The sequence below is a fragment of the Rhinopithecus roxellana genome, chromosome 13 (assembly GCF_007565055.1).
Source record: "Rhinopithecus roxellana isolate Shanxi Qingling chromosome 13, ASM756505v1, whole genome shotgun sequence".
Classification (NCBI taxonomy): domain Eukaryota; kingdom Metazoa; phylum Chordata; class Mammalia; order Primates; family Cercopithecidae; genus Rhinopithecus; species Rhinopithecus roxellana.
Window position 1 is genome coordinate 83,549,063 of NC_044561.1, and position 18,263 is coordinate 83,567,325.

General features: G+C 44.3%; 1 protein-coding gene across 4 annotated transcripts in view; it reads right to left on the bottom strand.

Moving 5' to 3' along the window:
* The window catches only part of SLC24A3 (solute carrier family 24 member 3), a 502,594-nt gene that overhangs the window by 21,437 nt on the left and 462,894 nt on the right, over positions 1 to 18,263 (bottom strand). For 3 of the 4 annotated variants that reach the window (XM_030915170.1, XM_030915172.1, XM_030915171.1), the window contains 4 exons: positions 17,469 to 17,730; positions 9,133 to 9,299; positions 5,710 to 5,824; positions 3,925 to 4,037 (listed from right to left, as the gene is read on the bottom strand). In XM_030915170.1, the coding sequence (XP_030771030.1) occupies positions 3,925 to 4,037; positions 5,710 to 5,824; positions 9,133 to 9,299; positions 17,469 to 17,730 (657 nt within the window). Of the gene's footprint in view, positions 1 to 1,427; positions 1,567 to 3,924; positions 4,038 to 5,709; positions 5,825 to 9,132; positions 9,300 to 17,468; positions 17,731 to 18,263 lie in introns of those variants that run through there. The other variant, XM_030915173.1, reaches the window with a different exon arrangement.

Consider the following 18,263-nt stretch of genomic DNA (forward strand, 5'->3'; position numbering starts at 1 on the left):
TTACGGAAACAGCAGCATTTGGATGGAAACACAACATGACACACATTTCTCTAGAGTCTTCCTAACCAAGTCTCCCCCAAGAGGACTCTTGTGTGTGTCATGGCTATTGATCATAATAAGCCAGAGTGGTTTCTGCTCCTGCATTTCCCTCTTGACTCCAAGGATGAAGTAGATCTTCAATTTCAAGACTTAATGTGGCTCTTGTACAATTCCAGCAGAATGACCACAGTGATCCAATTATGTCATCTTCAGATGAAAAACATGAATTTGGGCCAAACATCCACTAAAGCCTGAATTTTTGTTTTCATGATGTCACCGTGTCAGTAGACATTGAGATCTGGAAAGAGTATGCTTTCATAGCTCTGGGAATTACTGATAGAAGAGTAACGTTTAGTTTGTTTGTTCTCTAAAGAGTATTGGGGGAATGTCAGAAGGAGAGGAAAGGAGGAGAGATCATTAGGGGAATGATTTACGGTGTGCTGAATCGAGTTGGAATTTCAGGCCTGATATCCATGTCTAGTCAGGAAGATTTCAAAGTTGGTAAGAGAAACTAGTTTGCTTCTGGGGTGAGTTTTCATTTTGTTTTGAAAGTTTTTGATTTCACCTTCTATGTTTGTCCCCTTTAATCAAAGTAAAATAAGAAATAATATCATGGATCTGAAGGCCATTGAAAGTTTCTCATTCTCTGGTCCTGCCTGTCTCTCTTTCACTGGAGAGTCATCCTGGTAAAAATATATTATGCAGGGATGAGTTTATCAAGTTGTTTAGAGCCCAGTTTTTTCTTCTTCTTTTTGATGTCATTTTTTAACCACTGTCTTCTAGTCCTCAACAGAGGGACACAAAGCAGTTAAAATTGAGATAGGTCTGATTTTTAATTCCTCATAACTTTGATAAGAGGTAAATTGGGAAGTGAAACAAGCTGAGGAATAAACCAGATGGACTGCCAATGAGTTCATCAGACCCCTGTATGCAGCACTCTGAATCTGGCTAAAGAGCATCTTTATTGGCTTCCTTGTCAAGTATGACCAAGTAGGAACAGAAAGTCACTAAATGTTTTTAAGGAAGTTAGGTTGTGTTAACTGCAAAGCGTTTGTTCAGAGCATGATATACAAGTTTGAGTTCAGAGCTAAACTGCTTGATAACAAGGGAAGACTGCATTACTGAAGAAACCAGTAATCTCCTATCTCCACCCTTTGCTCATGAAACATTTTATCACATCTTGAAAATAAATGCTGAAATATTTTTTTAAATAAAAATATGTTTTGGGGGGCACCAAATTACAAGGTTATTCATGCCCTCATGTCTCAGCCTGGACCTGAAGTGTCCCTCTAATTCATGAAAGGTAACTTTCACTGCTGGTGAAAGTGAATGCAAAGGCCATGGAGGAGCTAAACATGGATTCCCATTTATTCAACAGGCTTTTCATGGCTTGAATATGTGCCTGCCCCATACTCTGTGCCATGAAGAAGACAGACAAGTGAAAGGTTCAATGTCAGCCTTTGTGGAGCTTCCTGTGGTCAGGATACGAGGGTGTCATCAAGCTGTTCCAAAACTTCATGAATGAATCTGGACAAATAACCACGTAAAAAATATTGTCATTCTGGAATGTCAATCTGTCATTCTTTTATATAAGTTTTCCAACACTGAGAAAAATCATCTAAAAAAACTTGAAACGTAAACTTGAAAAGTATAGATCTATGTACAACTCTAAAACCTATAGATCAATGTACAAAGATGTCTGTGGTGTCACTACTTGAAACAGTGAAAGATTTGAATCAACATAAGTGTCCAAGATCAGCAGCATGATTACATAAATTCTGGAATATACTGTAGCAATAGGTCACCTTGAAGATGATGTTTCCCATGAGATTTTGAGGAAAACATGTTTGATATAACAGGAAGTATAAAAAGCAATGTATAAAATTGCCTTTATAGGATCATCTTAGCTATACAAAGTAACCTAGAGAAAGAAAAATACGCTGAAATGTTAACAATAGTTATCTATGGATTAGACTCTGGGGGATTGTCATTTAATCCTCTACAGCCACAGGGTCCAACAGTCACCCACAAGCTACATGTGGCTATATGAATTTCAGGCACAACACTAAACTAATTACCTGGATCCTTCTTGCATCCAAGTGGGTACATGTAACTTATGTGGACAATGGGATGGGAACAGTTGGGACAGATACCACTTCTGGGCGTCATCAGAAAATGATCTACATAATATTCCATGCCCTTGCCTTCTCTGCTTTCTGTGTAGCTGTGGAAGAAGGACTTTAAGATGGTAGAACCACTGGATAGACTGTGCCACAAACCCTGAATTTCTGCTTGAAAGAGCCCATGGGAGCTGCCAGGATGGGAATATTTACAGTGGAATTTGAGTAAAAAACCAAACCCTTGTTGGGCTACTCCAGTGGAATTTTGGGGTTTTTGGTAACATAGTAGCTAGCAACATTTACTCTGAAAAATAAAACAATAATTTGATCTTCTGTGTGAAAGTTGTTGACACAGCAGGCCTGGTTATCTAATCCTTGTATACCTCCAGGAGAGTCCAGAACCATGGTTGACCTTTGGCCAACTCCTATGAATGTGACCCTTGGGATGTTACAATTGATGACACTGGTTTGTACCCCAGAAGCAATAGGCCATGCTGTACCAACTTGTCAGGATCATTTGGCAAACTTTATAATGTCTACCTGGTATCTATGCTGTGGTTCTGAGATTCAGGCATCATGGCTGCTCGTGCAGCAGAAATGCACCTACCAGACCAGCCCTCCCCAAAAGCCTCAGCCTCCAGTGGACTTCCCTGGACAGAGACATCTCATGCATGTTCCCTGCAAGGGAGAAAGCATGTTCTGTGTGACTCATTAGGGAAGGAATTAGAGACCTGCAGCTGACCACGGTGGGCTTCTCCTGATGCATTTCACTTTCCAGCTCCTTTTATCCCATATCCTGTGCTATAATAAACCTTAGCCATGAATGTAATCTGTGAGTACTCCTGAAACACTGAATTAGAGGATGGTCATAGGATGCCCAAAATAACTCCCACATTAGGTATTTCTCCAGGAATATAGAGAACATATCATCCAAAATAAGCATATGCTTTCTGCACAGCCCTTATATATCTTACCATCTGTTACTACCATCTGTTGACATTCTATCCTAGACATCAAACTCTTGTGAATTTGGCTGATGTGAGTCAATTCGTAAAAGCCTGATTGCAAAAGTCTCACCCTCTGGGCTGCAGAACTTAGAAGCGTTATTTGGAATTCTGTGACCCCCCGTAGTGGGCGATGCCCTTTCAGTGGCCAACCTGGATGGCATCTCTCCAATGTGTCTCTGACATGCATCACTTAGCCTGTAATAAGGTGAAGCAAGTCTAAATACACTAAAGTAGGAGTTGGCAAGTTATGACCCATGGGCCAAATTTGGCCCACCAATTGTTTCTACATAGTCCATTAGTGAGGAATGGTTTTTACATATTTAAATGGCTGGAACAAAAATCAAAAGAAGTGTAATATATCATGACATATAAAAATGATATAAAATTCAAACTTCAGTTTCTATTAGGAAAGTTGTATTGAAACAGACATGTCCGTTTGGTTATTTGTTGTCTATGGCCATTTTTCTGCTACAGCAGCAAAGCTGAATAGCTGTATAAACATCCTCTGGCCCACAAAGCTTAAAATATTTAGTATTTGCCCCTTGACAGAAAAAGTTTGCTGGCCCCTGCTCTAAAGTCCTGAATGTCCCTACAAGCCTGACTTAGGAAGGCCTTTGACAAGGAGAATTTGTTTTCCCCTCAATATTACGATTTCTACACCCACTTTGCCCCTAGACAAAGACCCTGTGGCCAAGGCTGTTAAAACAGAGTCCACGTAGCCCTGGATTTCAGGAGAAGTCCTGGAGAAAACCACTTACGTAGGATCCGTAATCCACAGCCAGTGTCTGTAGAGCCCAGGGGAGACCGAGGCCAATCAGAATGTCAAACACGTTGCTCCCAATGGAGTTGGACACGGCCATGTCTCCCATCCCTGCAGGGACAAGAGGTCACTTAAGTGAGGGAAGGGAACCCAGGAGAGTGCAGGGGCCCCACATAGGACGCTCCCAAACCTTTAATCTCACAGCCAAAATGTGGTTCTGCAAGCTCACATATGTGCTTCTCTTTCAAGGCCATCACCCATGTGAAAGGATGACACCAATTATCAAGCATAGAAACACGTTTTATTGAATGGTTGACCTTTACTTCAAACATGATCACTGATTGAATATAAGTGATTCAAAAAACCAAATACAGTGATATGCTTTGTGTCTGTGTCCCCACAAAATCTCATGTGGATTGTAGTCCTCAGTGTTGGAGGTGAGGTTTGGCAGGAGGTGATTGGATGATGGGGGTGGTTTCTTATGAGTGGTTTAGCACCATCCCCCATTGCACCAGCTTTGTGACAGTGAGTGAGATCTCGTGAGATCTCGTTGTTTAAACGTGTGTAGCACCTCCCCCCACCCTCTTGCTCCTGCCATGTAAGGCATGCCTGCTCCCCGTTCACCTGCCACCATGACTGAAGTTTCCTGAGGCCTCCCCAGAAGCCGAGCAGATGCTGCCATGCTTCCTGTACAGCCTGCAGAACTGTCAGCCAGTTAGAGCTCTTTTTTGATAAATTACTCAGCCTCAGGTATTTCTTTACAGCAATGTGAGACACACTAATACAGATGATTTCAATGATTCTGGAGATTCTGAGACATCCTTATGGAAAGGAATAAACTCAACCGTTCTAGAAAGTGACTCCCGAGATCACACCTGCACACTGGGTCATCTTCCAACTGCCCTGCACTGTCTCCAGGCCTTCCTCAGAATAATTGAACAATAGTGTAGACAACAGTAGAGCTTCGTGAGGATGTCTATGGGACACTGGGCTAAGTTTTGTAGCTCAACACACATTTGTTTGAAACAAATGCCCTCCAGCATAAATCAGGCAGATGCATCAGAATGAGTGCTGCAGAAGGGTGTGGCCATCTGGGGCATCTGTCTGGGAAGGTGAGCTGTGAGCCTGTGAGCTTGGCTTTGAAGGAGGGAAGCATCTGTCACACTCTGAAAACTGACCTCTGGGACCTGTCACTCAGAGGACACTGCAGGTGGGTCAGCCTTAGGGATGGGGTCTGTCCTCTCTAAGCCTCAATTTTCTTGTCCATAAAATGGGAGTATGATTGTGCTTACTTCACAGAGCTGTTGTTTAAATCAAATAAGATAGTGCATGCGATGCTTTACTCAGCAAAGGTTAGCTGTCAGTACATTTCCCACTACTTTGAATAATAGAAGGATGGTGATACAGCCTCCAGAAGGGGCTACGGGTGCTACCTAGGAAATGTCTTTGCTTTCCTCAGGGGTGGGACCTTCTGGATCATTTCTCTGTTCTTCTGATCCCAGGAAACCTTTCAACCAACATGGCATCACCCTCCCTCCTTCCAAACCTTGTTAATTGCCAGGTGGGTACCCCAGGTAGAGAGGCCCTCCCTTCCTTCCTCCCTCCCTCTCTCCCTCCCTTCCTTCCCTCTTTCCTTCCTTCACTCCCTCCCTCCCTCTTTTCTTCTCTTCTCCCTCCTTCCTTTCTCTTCTCCCTCCTGCCTTCCTTCCTTCCCTCCCTCCCTCCCTTCCTCCCTCCCTCGTTTCCTCCCTCCCTCCTTCCCCATTGCCACTGGAAGTCCCACCTTGTCTGGCCACAATGAGGCTGGCCATGCAGTCAGGCACGCTGGTCCCGGCAGCCAGGAAGGTGATCCCCATGATGACATCAGGAATCCCCAGGGTGTAACCAATGATTGTGACCTAGAAGGAGCAGGAGGAGATGGTGAGCTGAGGGTCACCTCAAGCCCCACGTGCCTGTGGTTCTTCTGATGGAGACTCACAACAGGGTACCGTCTGGGCTATCTCTGTGGGGTGCAATGTCTGCTCTCTGTATCAATACTATGTGGATGCCAGCTGGGGGCTGCAGGTCAGGGGACGGTGTTATAATAAGACCCATGCTTTCCAACAAAACACTGGTCTTTTCACTTGTTCTTTTCAGGTGAGGTGGGTGGTTTGAGAAGAGAAAAGAGAATTTCTTAATATTGGGACAGAATATTTGAACTACGGGTGGCCCTCAGGAATCCAGAATGGATGGATGCTTTGCTTGGAATTTGAGTGCCCATGTCAGGGGGGATGCATAATGGGAATTTAGAAGAAGTGCAAAGGGGCTGGATTTGACAGTATCCATGCTTGTCAGAAAAGGCATAACTCTAAGGTTGGGCACAGTGGCTCATGCTTGTAATCCTATCACTTTGAGAAGCCAAGTTGAGAGGACTGCTTAAGTTCAAAAGTTCTAGACCAGCCTGAGCAACATAGTGAGACCTTGTCTCTACAAAATTTTAAAAATTAGCTGGGCATGGTGGTGTATGCCTGTGGTCCCAGCTCCTTGAGAGGCTGAGGCAGGAGGATGGCTTGAGCCCAGGAGGTTCAGGCTGCGATGAGCTGTGATAGTGCCATTGTACTCCAGCCTGGGCAACAGAGTGAGACCCTGTCTCAAAAAAAAAAAAAAAAAAAGGGGAAAGCCGTAACTAGCATTTCCTTTTCTCTGTTCCTTGAAGCTTGGTAGCAATTCGCTGTCCTTGTCAACATCTTCATCATAATAGCTTCTGGGGACCGTTATCTTAAGTGAAACAGCTCAGACACAGAAAGTCAAACTCCACATGTTCTCACTCATAAGTGGGTGTTACGTAATGTGTACACTTGGACATGGGTGTGGAATGATAGGCAATGGAGCCTCAGAAGGGTCAGGCGCAGAAATGTTGTGTTTCTGCATCTCATTTTCCTCCCTGGAGACTGAAAGTCAGGAAGGCCAGAGGCCACCCCAGTTTAAATTCAGCACAGAATGAAGTGGGGTGGGTGATGACAAATTACTTAATGGGTACAATGCACATTATCTCAGTCATGGATACATTAAAGTCAGGACTTCGTCACTTCCGTCACACAATATGTCCATGTAACAAATTGCACTTGTACCGCTTAAACTTATGCAAATATAGAAAAGGCAAACGTAAGCATGCTTAAAAAAACAAAAGCAGTTGATGAGGCAGATGATGAGGGAGCTGGTGGCAAAAAAAGAGGTAAGTGGAAAAAGAGACACATTCCCTGCACGTGGGCCCAAGGAGAAGATAACTCACAAGAGTTGAAACTGTTAGATCATTTTAGGATGCCACTTTCCATAAAACTACAGGAAATGCAAACCACATGTTGTGAGGAGCGCGTTCTTCTCACAGTTCCTCCTGGGTCAGCCCTTGAGAGACACCTACACCCGGAACCCTGACTTCACTCCAAAGGCCACAATCCCTCCTTCCCTGTTCAAAGACTGGGGGGATGTGAATGAAATCCATAGAGATGCCTGCCTTGCCTCCTTTCAAACCAGAGAATGCAGCTCATTTCTGTTGAGTACTGAGCAGAACTGAACAGAATTGAACCTGGGGTGGCCACAGGGCTTTCTGACTTCCAGTCTCCAGGGAGGAAAGTGAGCTGCAGAAACACATGCTATTTCTATTTTGTTGCTTTGGAGCAAATGGAGCTACCAGCATCCTGGCCAAACCTTGTTTTTCCTTTTTAACCCTCAGCTCAGTCCCTGTAGGAATCTGGTTTGGCTCAGCCAGCCTTGGCCTCCGGCTCGTCGTTTTCATGATCATATTTGTGGCTCGGTCTGGAGTTCAGGGGAGCAGACTGCTCAGGTGGCTGGGACCAGGTCTCTGACTTCTCCTAGTTTTCTCCCTTAGTCCTGGGCATTGATTGGGACTTATTAGAACCTCCGCTGGAGGGAAAGGAAGCAAACAGAAGGAGGTTGAACCTCAGATGAGTCAGGTCAGTTAGACTGCTGGTTATGGGACTGCACAGAAAATCACGTAACACCTTAAGGTCAGAGACAGCCATCACTGTCCCCCAAACCCAGATAGGAGGCAGCACTTGGTGCATATGTCAGATAAAAACATTAGTGAATGCAGGATGAGGGAGAAACCCCGGCTATAAACCTTGGGTTTTAAAAAAAGTTTGTGATATTGAGGAAAGAGATGATTATGAATTAGTTGTGTCAGGTTTACCAATTTGCAATCCATGTAACAAGATTTTTCTGGGTATTTTTGGTCCTACCAAAATACCTTTTTCAGAATCGTCTTTTTAGCTCTTGAGTTTAATTTTCCAGATTTATATTGCATTTCTGTCCAACACTCAAGGCAAGATTAATTTGGATTTGCATCATTTTGCCGTGCCTTTTAATTTCTGGCCAATTCTAATGATTTGGAATTGCTCCCCCGTTAAAAAGTATAGCCATAAATGGGCAATGCATTCTGGAAGGCTGGGTTTCCTAAAATGGCTTTGTTAATGTCAAAGCCACTGAATCAATGTCAATCAACTAATGTCAGTCAATGTCAATCAACCAATGTGAATCACTGACTCATTATTTTAGCCTCAGAAGGGACCCTTGAGTGATCACCTAATGCAATGCCTCATTGTCTGGTTGAAGAAACTAAGATGCTGATAGGGATTCATCACCATTTCCCAATTCTTCGTGCCTTTCCTCCATGTCCTTTGCCCTGCGACATGGCTGTTCTTCCCACTGGAGCAGGTGGAGTACATTTCCCCTATGCCATTGATGTGGGGCTTGGCCAGTAAATGTGAGTGGACGTGATGGTAAGTCAGGGCCAGGAGAAGACCAGGGAGGCATCTCGTGTTTTCATGTACTCTCTTGCATTCTAATGGTGCACTGTGAGAAGAGAATATCCCAGGTAGCTAGCCTCTAGTACCAAGAAAATGAGCAGACACATGGAGTAGACATGGACCCCACCTGCTGCCTGAATCAAGCATGAGCACCCTGAAGCCTGAGAGAGAGCTGCATAGCAAGTCCCAGCTAAGATTAATAAATTTACAGTCAACCTGAAGAGGTGTGAGCAGGAGAATCGATGCCAGCAATTCTAAACTACTAAGTTTAGGAGTGGTTCATTGTGCAGCTTATTGTAGCAATAGCTGACTGGTACAGTTATAGGCTGAAACCCTGCCTCATTCCCTTCATTTTCCTCTAAAGAGGTTTAACAGTGCCATGGGGTCCCGATTGCACTCACCATCCACACCATCATGTAGGAGAAGGCTGCGATCCACAGCGTGGAGGAAGCAAACGTCACCATGAACCATTTCTCCCAGCGCGGCTTGTTGCAGTTGGGTACAGTGAAGTATAAGACGAAACTCAGTGGCCAGGTGAACGCCCATTTCACTGTTTCCAGTTTACCCGCTGGAAAAATGAAAACGGCCAAAAAGAAATAAAAAGAAAAAAAAAATAACGAACCCCAGTTAGCTTTATTTCCCTGCGCTGCTAAGTGTCTGTACCGCTTTCCCCAGAATTAAACCTTATTATATTGCTCTTTTCCTAAAACATTCAAATGACTTTCCATCACCAACGAAACCTGACATACAACACCAAGCAGAATTTAAAAAATATTATCCACTGCCCACCTGCTACTTAGGTCTCCGAAATGACAGGGTGAATCGCTTCTTAGTAACACCAGACTTGGGGGATGGTTTGGCAGATGGCCAGGTGGGAAAAAAGAGGAGAATACTCAGGACAAAAAAGAGGCGGAATGTGTGTAGGTGTAGGGGGTCGAAATGGGGGTGGGGAGCTAGGAAGACCACCAGTGGGCTTCTGTTTTCCACGTTTTCGCCCGATAATACAGCGTCAGCAGACGCAGCGCCACCTGGTGGAATTTCTCAGCATGGTCTGTCAGCGCGCCGGAATCTTCAAAGAGGATTTGAAGGCTCTCCCTAGACTTGTATTACTGTTCTGATTAACTGCTAATTCACCTCTAGAAAGAAATACGCATACATATTTCCATGTACTCCTCAATGCAATCTAGATACACAGTGTCTCTACCTTCCAGAAAGTTTCCCGTGCCTCTTTCTAGTCAACTCCTCACCCTCTACCACCATAGATATTGTTTTAACTGTTCTCCAACTTCAAATAAATAAAACCATATAGGATGTTTCGTGCCTACCTTCTTCTGTTCAACCTAATGTGACTGAGATTCATGTTGCATGATCCATTCCTTTTAATTGCTGTGTAGTATTCCATCCTATGAGTGTGCTACGATTTGTTATCCATATGGCAGTGGGTGAGCATTTGTTTGTTGCCAGTGTGAGGGTATTACAAGCCAGATGACTACGAACACTGTTGTACAAGTCTTTTTGTGGGGCATGTTTCACCTCTCTTGGATGAAGACCCAGGAGAACTGCTGAGTCATAGGGTGGGTATTTATTTAACTTTATAAGAAACTGCCAGTTTTCCAAAATGACTGAACTATTTTATATTCCCACCAGAGTTAAGGAAGAATTTTTATAACATTTAACAGTAATTAAATGTTTAATAAAATGTATCTTATAATTTTAGACCAGTATCCAGTATTTGTTTCATATATCCTACCAATCTCCCAATAGTTTCTAAAAACTGCATAGATAGAACAATGATCTAACATTATTTTGGGCACCCTCTGGCCTCTCCTAAATGGCCGAGGTACAGTGTCTATGGGAGGCAGAGGGGTTTCTCATCAGATGGTGCTGGGCTCTGGTCCCTGCTCTGTGGCTGATGAGCTGAATGACTCAGTTATTTAAATTCTCTACACCTCAGTTTCTTCATCTATGAAAACATGTATACAGCAGCACTGAGCTGACAGAGTTGCTTGGAGAATTAAATAAGATGATATTAGGACGACGGCTGGGACAACATGAGCTTGCAAGTCGTTCCAGTCAAAATCCTGGGAGTCATTCTTGATTCTTCCCTTTCTTGTATCCCCCACAGCCAACCCTGGCAACCTGACAGGGTATTCCCACCATCTCATTATTCCCACCGCCTCCGCTGGGGCCAGGTTCACCAAGCCTGGCTGACAACCTGGCTTCCTAAGGGGACTACTGCTCCAATGCCTGTCCTATCTCCATCTGTTTGCTACCGGTAGCCAGAGGAAAGAGTCTCAAAAAGCAAATTGTTCTAGAACCTTCCATTGGTCTCCACTGCCCTTACAGTAAAACCAGGTCTCCCCACCATGGTCTGTAAGGCACTGCCTGATTTTGCCCCAACTGCCACTCTCCCTGCTCACATACTCCCTGGTCTTGGCTTGCTTTCTGTCCTCAGACACTCCAAGCCTTTTCCTGCCTCAAGGCCTTTGCCCTCGCAGGTCTTCTGCCTGGATCTTCTCATGGCAGAGTCTGCCCTGTCACGCAGACCACTTCACTGCTCAAATGTCATCGGGCCCTCAGAGAAATCTAAATATAACCCTTATCATCTCAGTCCTGCTTTTCTATACCCATTTTTATTTGTTTCATCCAAATATTTCCTGTCTTAAACCATCAGGGTTGTTTGTTTCTTAATTTATTTTCAGTCTCCATCAAATTAGAATAAAGTCTATGAGAACAGGGGTCTTCTCACTTGTTTAGCACCTGATTTTGAAAGGCAGGAATAGTCCTGAGCTTATATCACATTTTCAGTAAATATCAATAACAGTTGTAGTAACAATGTTATTATGAACAATCTAATCAGACAGACCAAAGAAAATTACTTGTTTTTGAGAATCTAAGGCTATCCAAAATACAAGTACAGAGTAAAGCAAGCAAACAAAAAAGTACTAAGAAAGGAGAAGTATTTTCCTATGAGCTGCTATGAATCTTGTTAGATTTAAGATTTGGAGATGGTCAAGTGAATGATGAGAACATAGAGACTGTGCTTGCTTTGTAAACCAGGAAGCCTGGCTGAGAGTTGTTTGGAGGGGGGCTTCCAAATGTTGCAGAATCCAGGATATGGGCAGCTCTTTGGATCCCAAATGCATCCTGGAATTCTGCACATTCCTAAATCCTGCAATGTGCTGATAAGGCATTCACCCATGTGGAACTCCTAGAATCTCCTCAATGGCCTTCCATATGGCTGATGCCCTCACACGGACAGAGAGACTTGGTTTAGTTTAAAATGCACACCCAATCAAAGATTACAAAGAAACACATGAAGAGGAGGAGAAATAATCCCAACTTGGCTCTTTTACATTTTTCAGAAAATAAATAAATAGAGGGAAGAAAAAATGAAGTCAGAACTTACAAGTGCAAGAGCTTGGAAAATGATATTGATTAGACAAAGTTGCAAGAAGTGTGAGTACCAGTGAATGTTGAGTTCTCATCAACTGTTTTAAAAATTTCTGACTGGACACTGGGAGGGTATTATATCTGGAAAATGTCATTTTCAATGATATATATGCTTGCTTTAAGTTACTGTCCCTTTGTAACAACCACCATCTTAAAACTAGAAATTCAATGAACATTATCTGAATCATATATTTAAAAGTGACACGGCAAATATGACAAATATAAGGTACAAATATAAGGTGTCTTTTAAAAATGATTTTGAGGAACAAAGACAGTCAAATAAAGATTACCCACATTTTAGCTGGTCTTAATTTTCCTTCTTCTTTTTTTTTTTTTTTTGAGACAGAGTCTCACTCTTTTGCCCAGGCTGGAGTGCAGTGGCGCGATCTCAGCTCACTGCAACCTTCGCCTCCCAGGTTCAAGTGATTTTCCTGCCTCAGCCTCCCGAGTAGCTGGGATTACAGGCATGCGCCACCATGCCTGGCTAATTTTTGTATTTTTTTTTTTTTTTGAGACAGAATCTGGCTCTGTAGCCCAGGCTGGAGTACGGTGGCCGGATCTCAGCTCACTGCAAGCTCCGCCTCCCGGGTTTACGCCATTCTCCTGCCTCAGCCTCCCGAGTAGCTGGGACTACAGGCGCCCGCCTCGTCGCCCGGCTAGTTTTTGTATTCTTTAGTAGAGACGGGGTTTCACCGTATTAGCCAGGGTGGTCTCGATCTCCTGACCTTGTGATCCGCCCGTCTCGGCCTCCCAAAGTGCTGGGATTACAGGTTTGAGCCACTGCTCCCGGCCTAATTTTTGTATTTTTAGTAGAGATGGGGTTTCGCCAGGTTGGCCAGGCTGGTCTTGAACTCCTGAACTCAGGTGATCCGCATCCTCCGTTTGCCTCCCAAAGTTCTGGGATTACAGGTGTGAGCCACCGCGCCCAGCCCTTAATTTCCATTTCTGAATAAAGGGGTTAGAAACGTTTCCTTTCCTCTTTTGAGTTAACAACATTTCTGGACATTTTTTCCACCTTCTGCTCTATTACCATTGGGTCAAAATAGAGCAGCAAGGGGGATAGGTTTACTCGTCATTCATTCATTTAATACATATTTGTTGAATGCCCTCTATGGCATTTTGTGCCGGGCACTGCTGCAGGTGCTGGGGGTACAGCAATGAATTAAGGGATAAAACTTCCCTGCACATGGACCTGATGTGCTGGTGATTACCTGATTTCACAAAAGTCAGCCAGCAACTGAGAGCTGAAGCCAGGGGCCTGAGCATGATAGTATCCCTTTGGGTTGGACTTGGCTTTAGCGAGCAAAAAGACTTGTTTGTAAATTATGTTCCTCAGTCAGCTTTAAGAAAGCTGAATTCTATCAGAGAGAGAAAAAGTTATTGCACAGTATTTTAGACCTAGACCTAAATATATACATTTGTTCTGATAATATAGACAATAAAAATGTACACTGTTTTAAGGTAAAAAATACATAAAAAATATAATTTTGCTTTGGAAAACTCTACTTATATTTTGGTGTATTTCCTTCTAGTTTTTCTTTCCCATGGAAATGTGTTTACCTATATACACAAGAAAAGGTTTCTTTTGCTGTCTGTCAACCATAAGGCCTTCTTCACCCAAGAGATAACAACAGCTGCACGTTTATATGCATGTATGTGCATATACCAAGTGTAGGAGTATATATGTATATTATGTGCATATAACCTATAATATAGTATATACATATATAAACATAAATATGTTAATATCTATGCACATATTATATATGTATACAATATATTAAGTGTATACAGTACACATGTGCATGTTAATATGTTATATCAATCTTAAATTGCACACTGTACATATATGTACATATATGAACTCACAAACAGTATTCACATACTCCTAAATAATTACTTTCTTGGTAATCATCATACCCACTCTAGTCAAGTCCTGAGAGAAGAAAGCGCTGCGGCTGGGTGCCGGAAACACAGGGTACTCACGCCTTGCAGGGTGATTAGGAGAGTGAAAAATGTCCTCATCGTGTGGGCGGACCCTTTTCAGGCCACAGGAACTTGACTTGATAGGAACCCATCGTGGGGCTCCCAGAACTGGCTCCCTGGCTTCTCGATGCCCTCTGCTGGCCAGAATCACCCCTCAGGCTTCTCACCCATAAGCAGAGGCCTGTCTGCCCCTGCAAGGGGCCTGGTTGGGCATTCAGTCCCCTTGCCTTAAAATGGAGTTCCTAATTCTGGGCCCGGGATTCCTTAGCAGCTGGTAGAGGGGAAGAGATAGTCGTAATTGGGGGAGTTCACTCTTTTCAAAGGCAGACTCGGGCTCTGAACAGGCTTTCCTGCATCTTAGAAGAACTGGGATGATCGCTGAGTGCCTCTAGGTCTCTAGCCCCTCGGTGCTCCAAGTGTGGCACACAGACCAGCAGCGTCAGTGTCGCAGGATGCGGGGGGTTCTTGATTAGCAATGCAGACTCGGGCCTCACCCTAGACCTCCTGAATCAGAACGTGCATTTCATTAAGGAAGCCCAGGTGAGAAGGGCTGGTAGAGAAGAACTTGGAATTCCGCTTTCTATCTTGGCAGCTGGGGGTCCTTGAATAACATGGAGACCCCACAGGATGGTATGACCACACAGAATATCATCTCCTCTCTCTTGCCTATGCTTCAAGAAGGACACGGGAGGGGATGTGGGGTTCCTGAGCCTCGGGTGCAGCATTTGTTGGGGTGAGATGCCTGCAGCCATGTCTCCTAATACACAGGAGCCCAGAAGGTGTGGCTGGAAGGTCTGAGGCCTCCATCATCTGCAACCTAATCGCAGTGAGACCAACGGTTGGGAGCAGGAGTTTCAAAGACCTTGAAACCACACAGTGAACTCTCATCTAGAAGAGAAATATGGAACCAAGGATCTGAAGGGGGTTCTGGGTCCCAGTCAGTAACGAGGCCCAGGCACTGGGCCAGAATTGGTCTCATCTCACACATGCATCTTTCATTGGGAGGGGTGCACTTGGGGATTCTGGGCTCCCAAGATGGTAACATAGAACTTGGCCACTTACAGATCTTCCACTGGCTCGACTGTTTCTTTAATTAGTGAAAGAGTTTAGCAAAATAAGCATTACTGGAGCTTGGTTATGGCCAGTCAATGGTAGACTCTGAAAACAGGGGCTGAGTAGGCGGAATTCTAGACATGGGTCCCTAAGATTCTCAGGGTCTGTGAGTGGGATGAGCTAACAGCCTTGTGACTCTGCTGTGCTGTATGGCACAGTTGACCTTTAGGTAGAGAGATTGTGCAGGTACCTGATCTAGTTGCAAAGAGTTCTCAAAAGCAAAAAGGGAGCCAGAGAGATTAGGAGTGATGGTGGGAAGAGGTCCACAGATCCAGGTGAAGGTGGAGGGGCTCTGTGGCTTTTAGGAACAGTGGGACATCCCCAGGTGACAGCCATCAAGGAGCTATACAGCCACAGTGAACCGGTGCCTGGTAATGATTTCTCCCAGGGCCTCTGCAAAGGGATGTAGCCCTGGCTACACCTTCATTATGGCCTGTGAGACTAAGAATCCAGCTGGACTTCTGACCTACAGAACTGTAAGCTAATCAGTGGGTCTTGTTTTGAGCTGCAAAATATGTGGCATTTTGTTAGGCGGCAACAGAAAATGAATGGAAGGGTTTAAAAGGGAGGAAAGGAGTGTTTTGTCATTTAATTCTTAAGATGTTTCTGTCTTGGTTGATGGGAAAGGTTGCCAAGAAATATATCCGATGGTGGCAAAATGGATAAATTACGAGTGTACATTTTTTCTATGAAGATAATGTACTAACAAGTGATGATTCAGCTTTGGGTGGGAGGTGAGGGAATGGGGGTGTATAGGAATGTGGATGAATATTTTCTGATTCGTTTTGGTAAGTTCTTGATGAGGTTGACATCTTGGGTGCCCTGAGTGGGCACAGGGCAGCTCTGATTCAAGTTTTACTTGCTGTCCTCTGGACAGAAAGGAGCTCCCCTGGAGCACAGCCAGACCCTGCATCTGAAATTAAGACAGGACTCTGACACTCGGCACCATGTCCTACCACTAAATGGGCTTTCAAGTGGATCAAACGTTTCCTCAGATAATCCTGCACATTCAAACATCCCAAAGAGGTTGCTGCACATGTATACTGAGCCTCACACACTTGACAGTCAATGTGAATCAGACTAGCGTACTCTTCCCTGAAACACAGAAGCTTCTGGAAGGTCCAGCAAATAGGTAGAATTCTTTGGGCTTGGTCCACCTGCTCCGATAATGGGTGGGGTGGGGTGAAACAGTTTCTGGAACAACCAAGTGCTTGTTGGAGGCAGCAGTTGGGAGAGGAGGACACTGCCCTGGCGGCTGAGGTCCTGAAAGCTTCTTCAGGCCTTGGCGTCCACCAGGGCTGACCTTGGCAGGACAGCTCTCCTGGCGAGGTGCAATGGGATGGGTGGAGGTGAGTGATGTGCCTCTCCTTTTGTGTACCAAACTGCCTTGCCCACAAGGGTCATGGGCATTTCCTCCTTCATACCAAAAGTTCCTGCAGAACAGCTAAGTAAGATAAGACCATCCCCTGAAACCAGTCCAACTGTCCCATAGAATTGATGTTTATAGTTTCTTTTGAATTAATATAAAAACTGACTCTCAGTTTTAAAACTTGAGAAACGTTCATTTGTCTTCTCTGAGCTCTTTTCTCAGGAAACGGACCATTAGGCCTCCCAGATGGCATCAAGGAACTGAAACTCACCAGATCATTGTGTCTGGACAATGAGGAGTCAGATCTCTCCTTCATCGTGATGCCTGATGGACTGCCTACTTCCTGCGGAGCAACTCCTCTTCCTTACTTCTCCCTAATTCCTATTTGCCGGAAGTTGTCTACCTTCCTTCCCTGCTATATAAATCCACGAGATGGATTTGAGACTGATCTCCTATATCCTCAGCTGCAGCACCTGATTAAAGCCTTTTTCCCTGGCAATATTCGTTGTTTCAGTGACTGGCTTTCTATGCACTGATGAGCAGGACCTAGACCAAATCCCCGGCATTTCAGTAACACTTCCACAAAATACAGCTGATTAAAGAGCTCACATTTCAACCAAAGATCATGGACCCCCATCTTGGCCATCTTTGAACTTCTACAACAAAGTCCTGCCCAAAGAAGACTTGATATACATATTCTCATGTTCATACAGAGATTTAAAAAAATTGAATGGTAAAAAGATCATTCAAGTCAGGGGCATCTACTCAGTGGCTCAAAATAGCTCCCAACCCCAGCCCAGACATAGAACCTCTTACAGGGGGGGTCGAATGGTGTGTATGGTCCTTCATCATCATCTTCGTCCTCCTCTTCCTCCTCATCATTCTCATTGTCCTCATTTTCATTCTCTGTTTCGTTGCCAGCCTCAGCCACAACATCGTCCCTCCGTGTCCCATTCACGCCCCTGTCTGGGGCACTGCTGGGCCCTGTCCCATTCTCCACGGTGTGCTTAATTGGGATTTTGATGGCCACCTCAGATTCCCCGTTGGTATAAGCCCTGCTGTTTATCAGTCTTTGTCTCTGGAAAGAGAAAGGCGCACTTTTACCACTGTCAGCGGGATTGCAAATACCTTACACTCAGAACACGAACTGTTGAGATTTTTTCCTGGCAGCTGACGAGATGCTTCCAGAAGACCCTGGAGTGAAGTTTTAAGGGGCCTCTCAATGTGATAACCAATCCCAGACAACTTCCTTCTGGGAGGAAAGATTAGTCTTTTATGACCCACTAGAATTTGCAGATCCCCTTAGAGGAAAATTCTTGTGTCTGGGATGTGCAGTTCCTTGACACTCTGAGTACTGTGGTGTCATCTTTCTTCCCCAGACTGCAGGAGTTCCTGGGTCTCTATGTGAGAAAGCTGAACAACTGTGTTTGGACTAGTGTATCAATAAGGCTACACTCCAGAAAACGAATGCACAGCAAACTTCAAGTTAGGGACTCTGTATTACTTTAAACTAAGGTAACCCTTAGTTAGTAACAATTTCTGTGCAAGTTCACATCAGGAAGCTTTATTAAAATGGAACAATAGAAGAAAAATATGGGTGAAAGGGAGAAA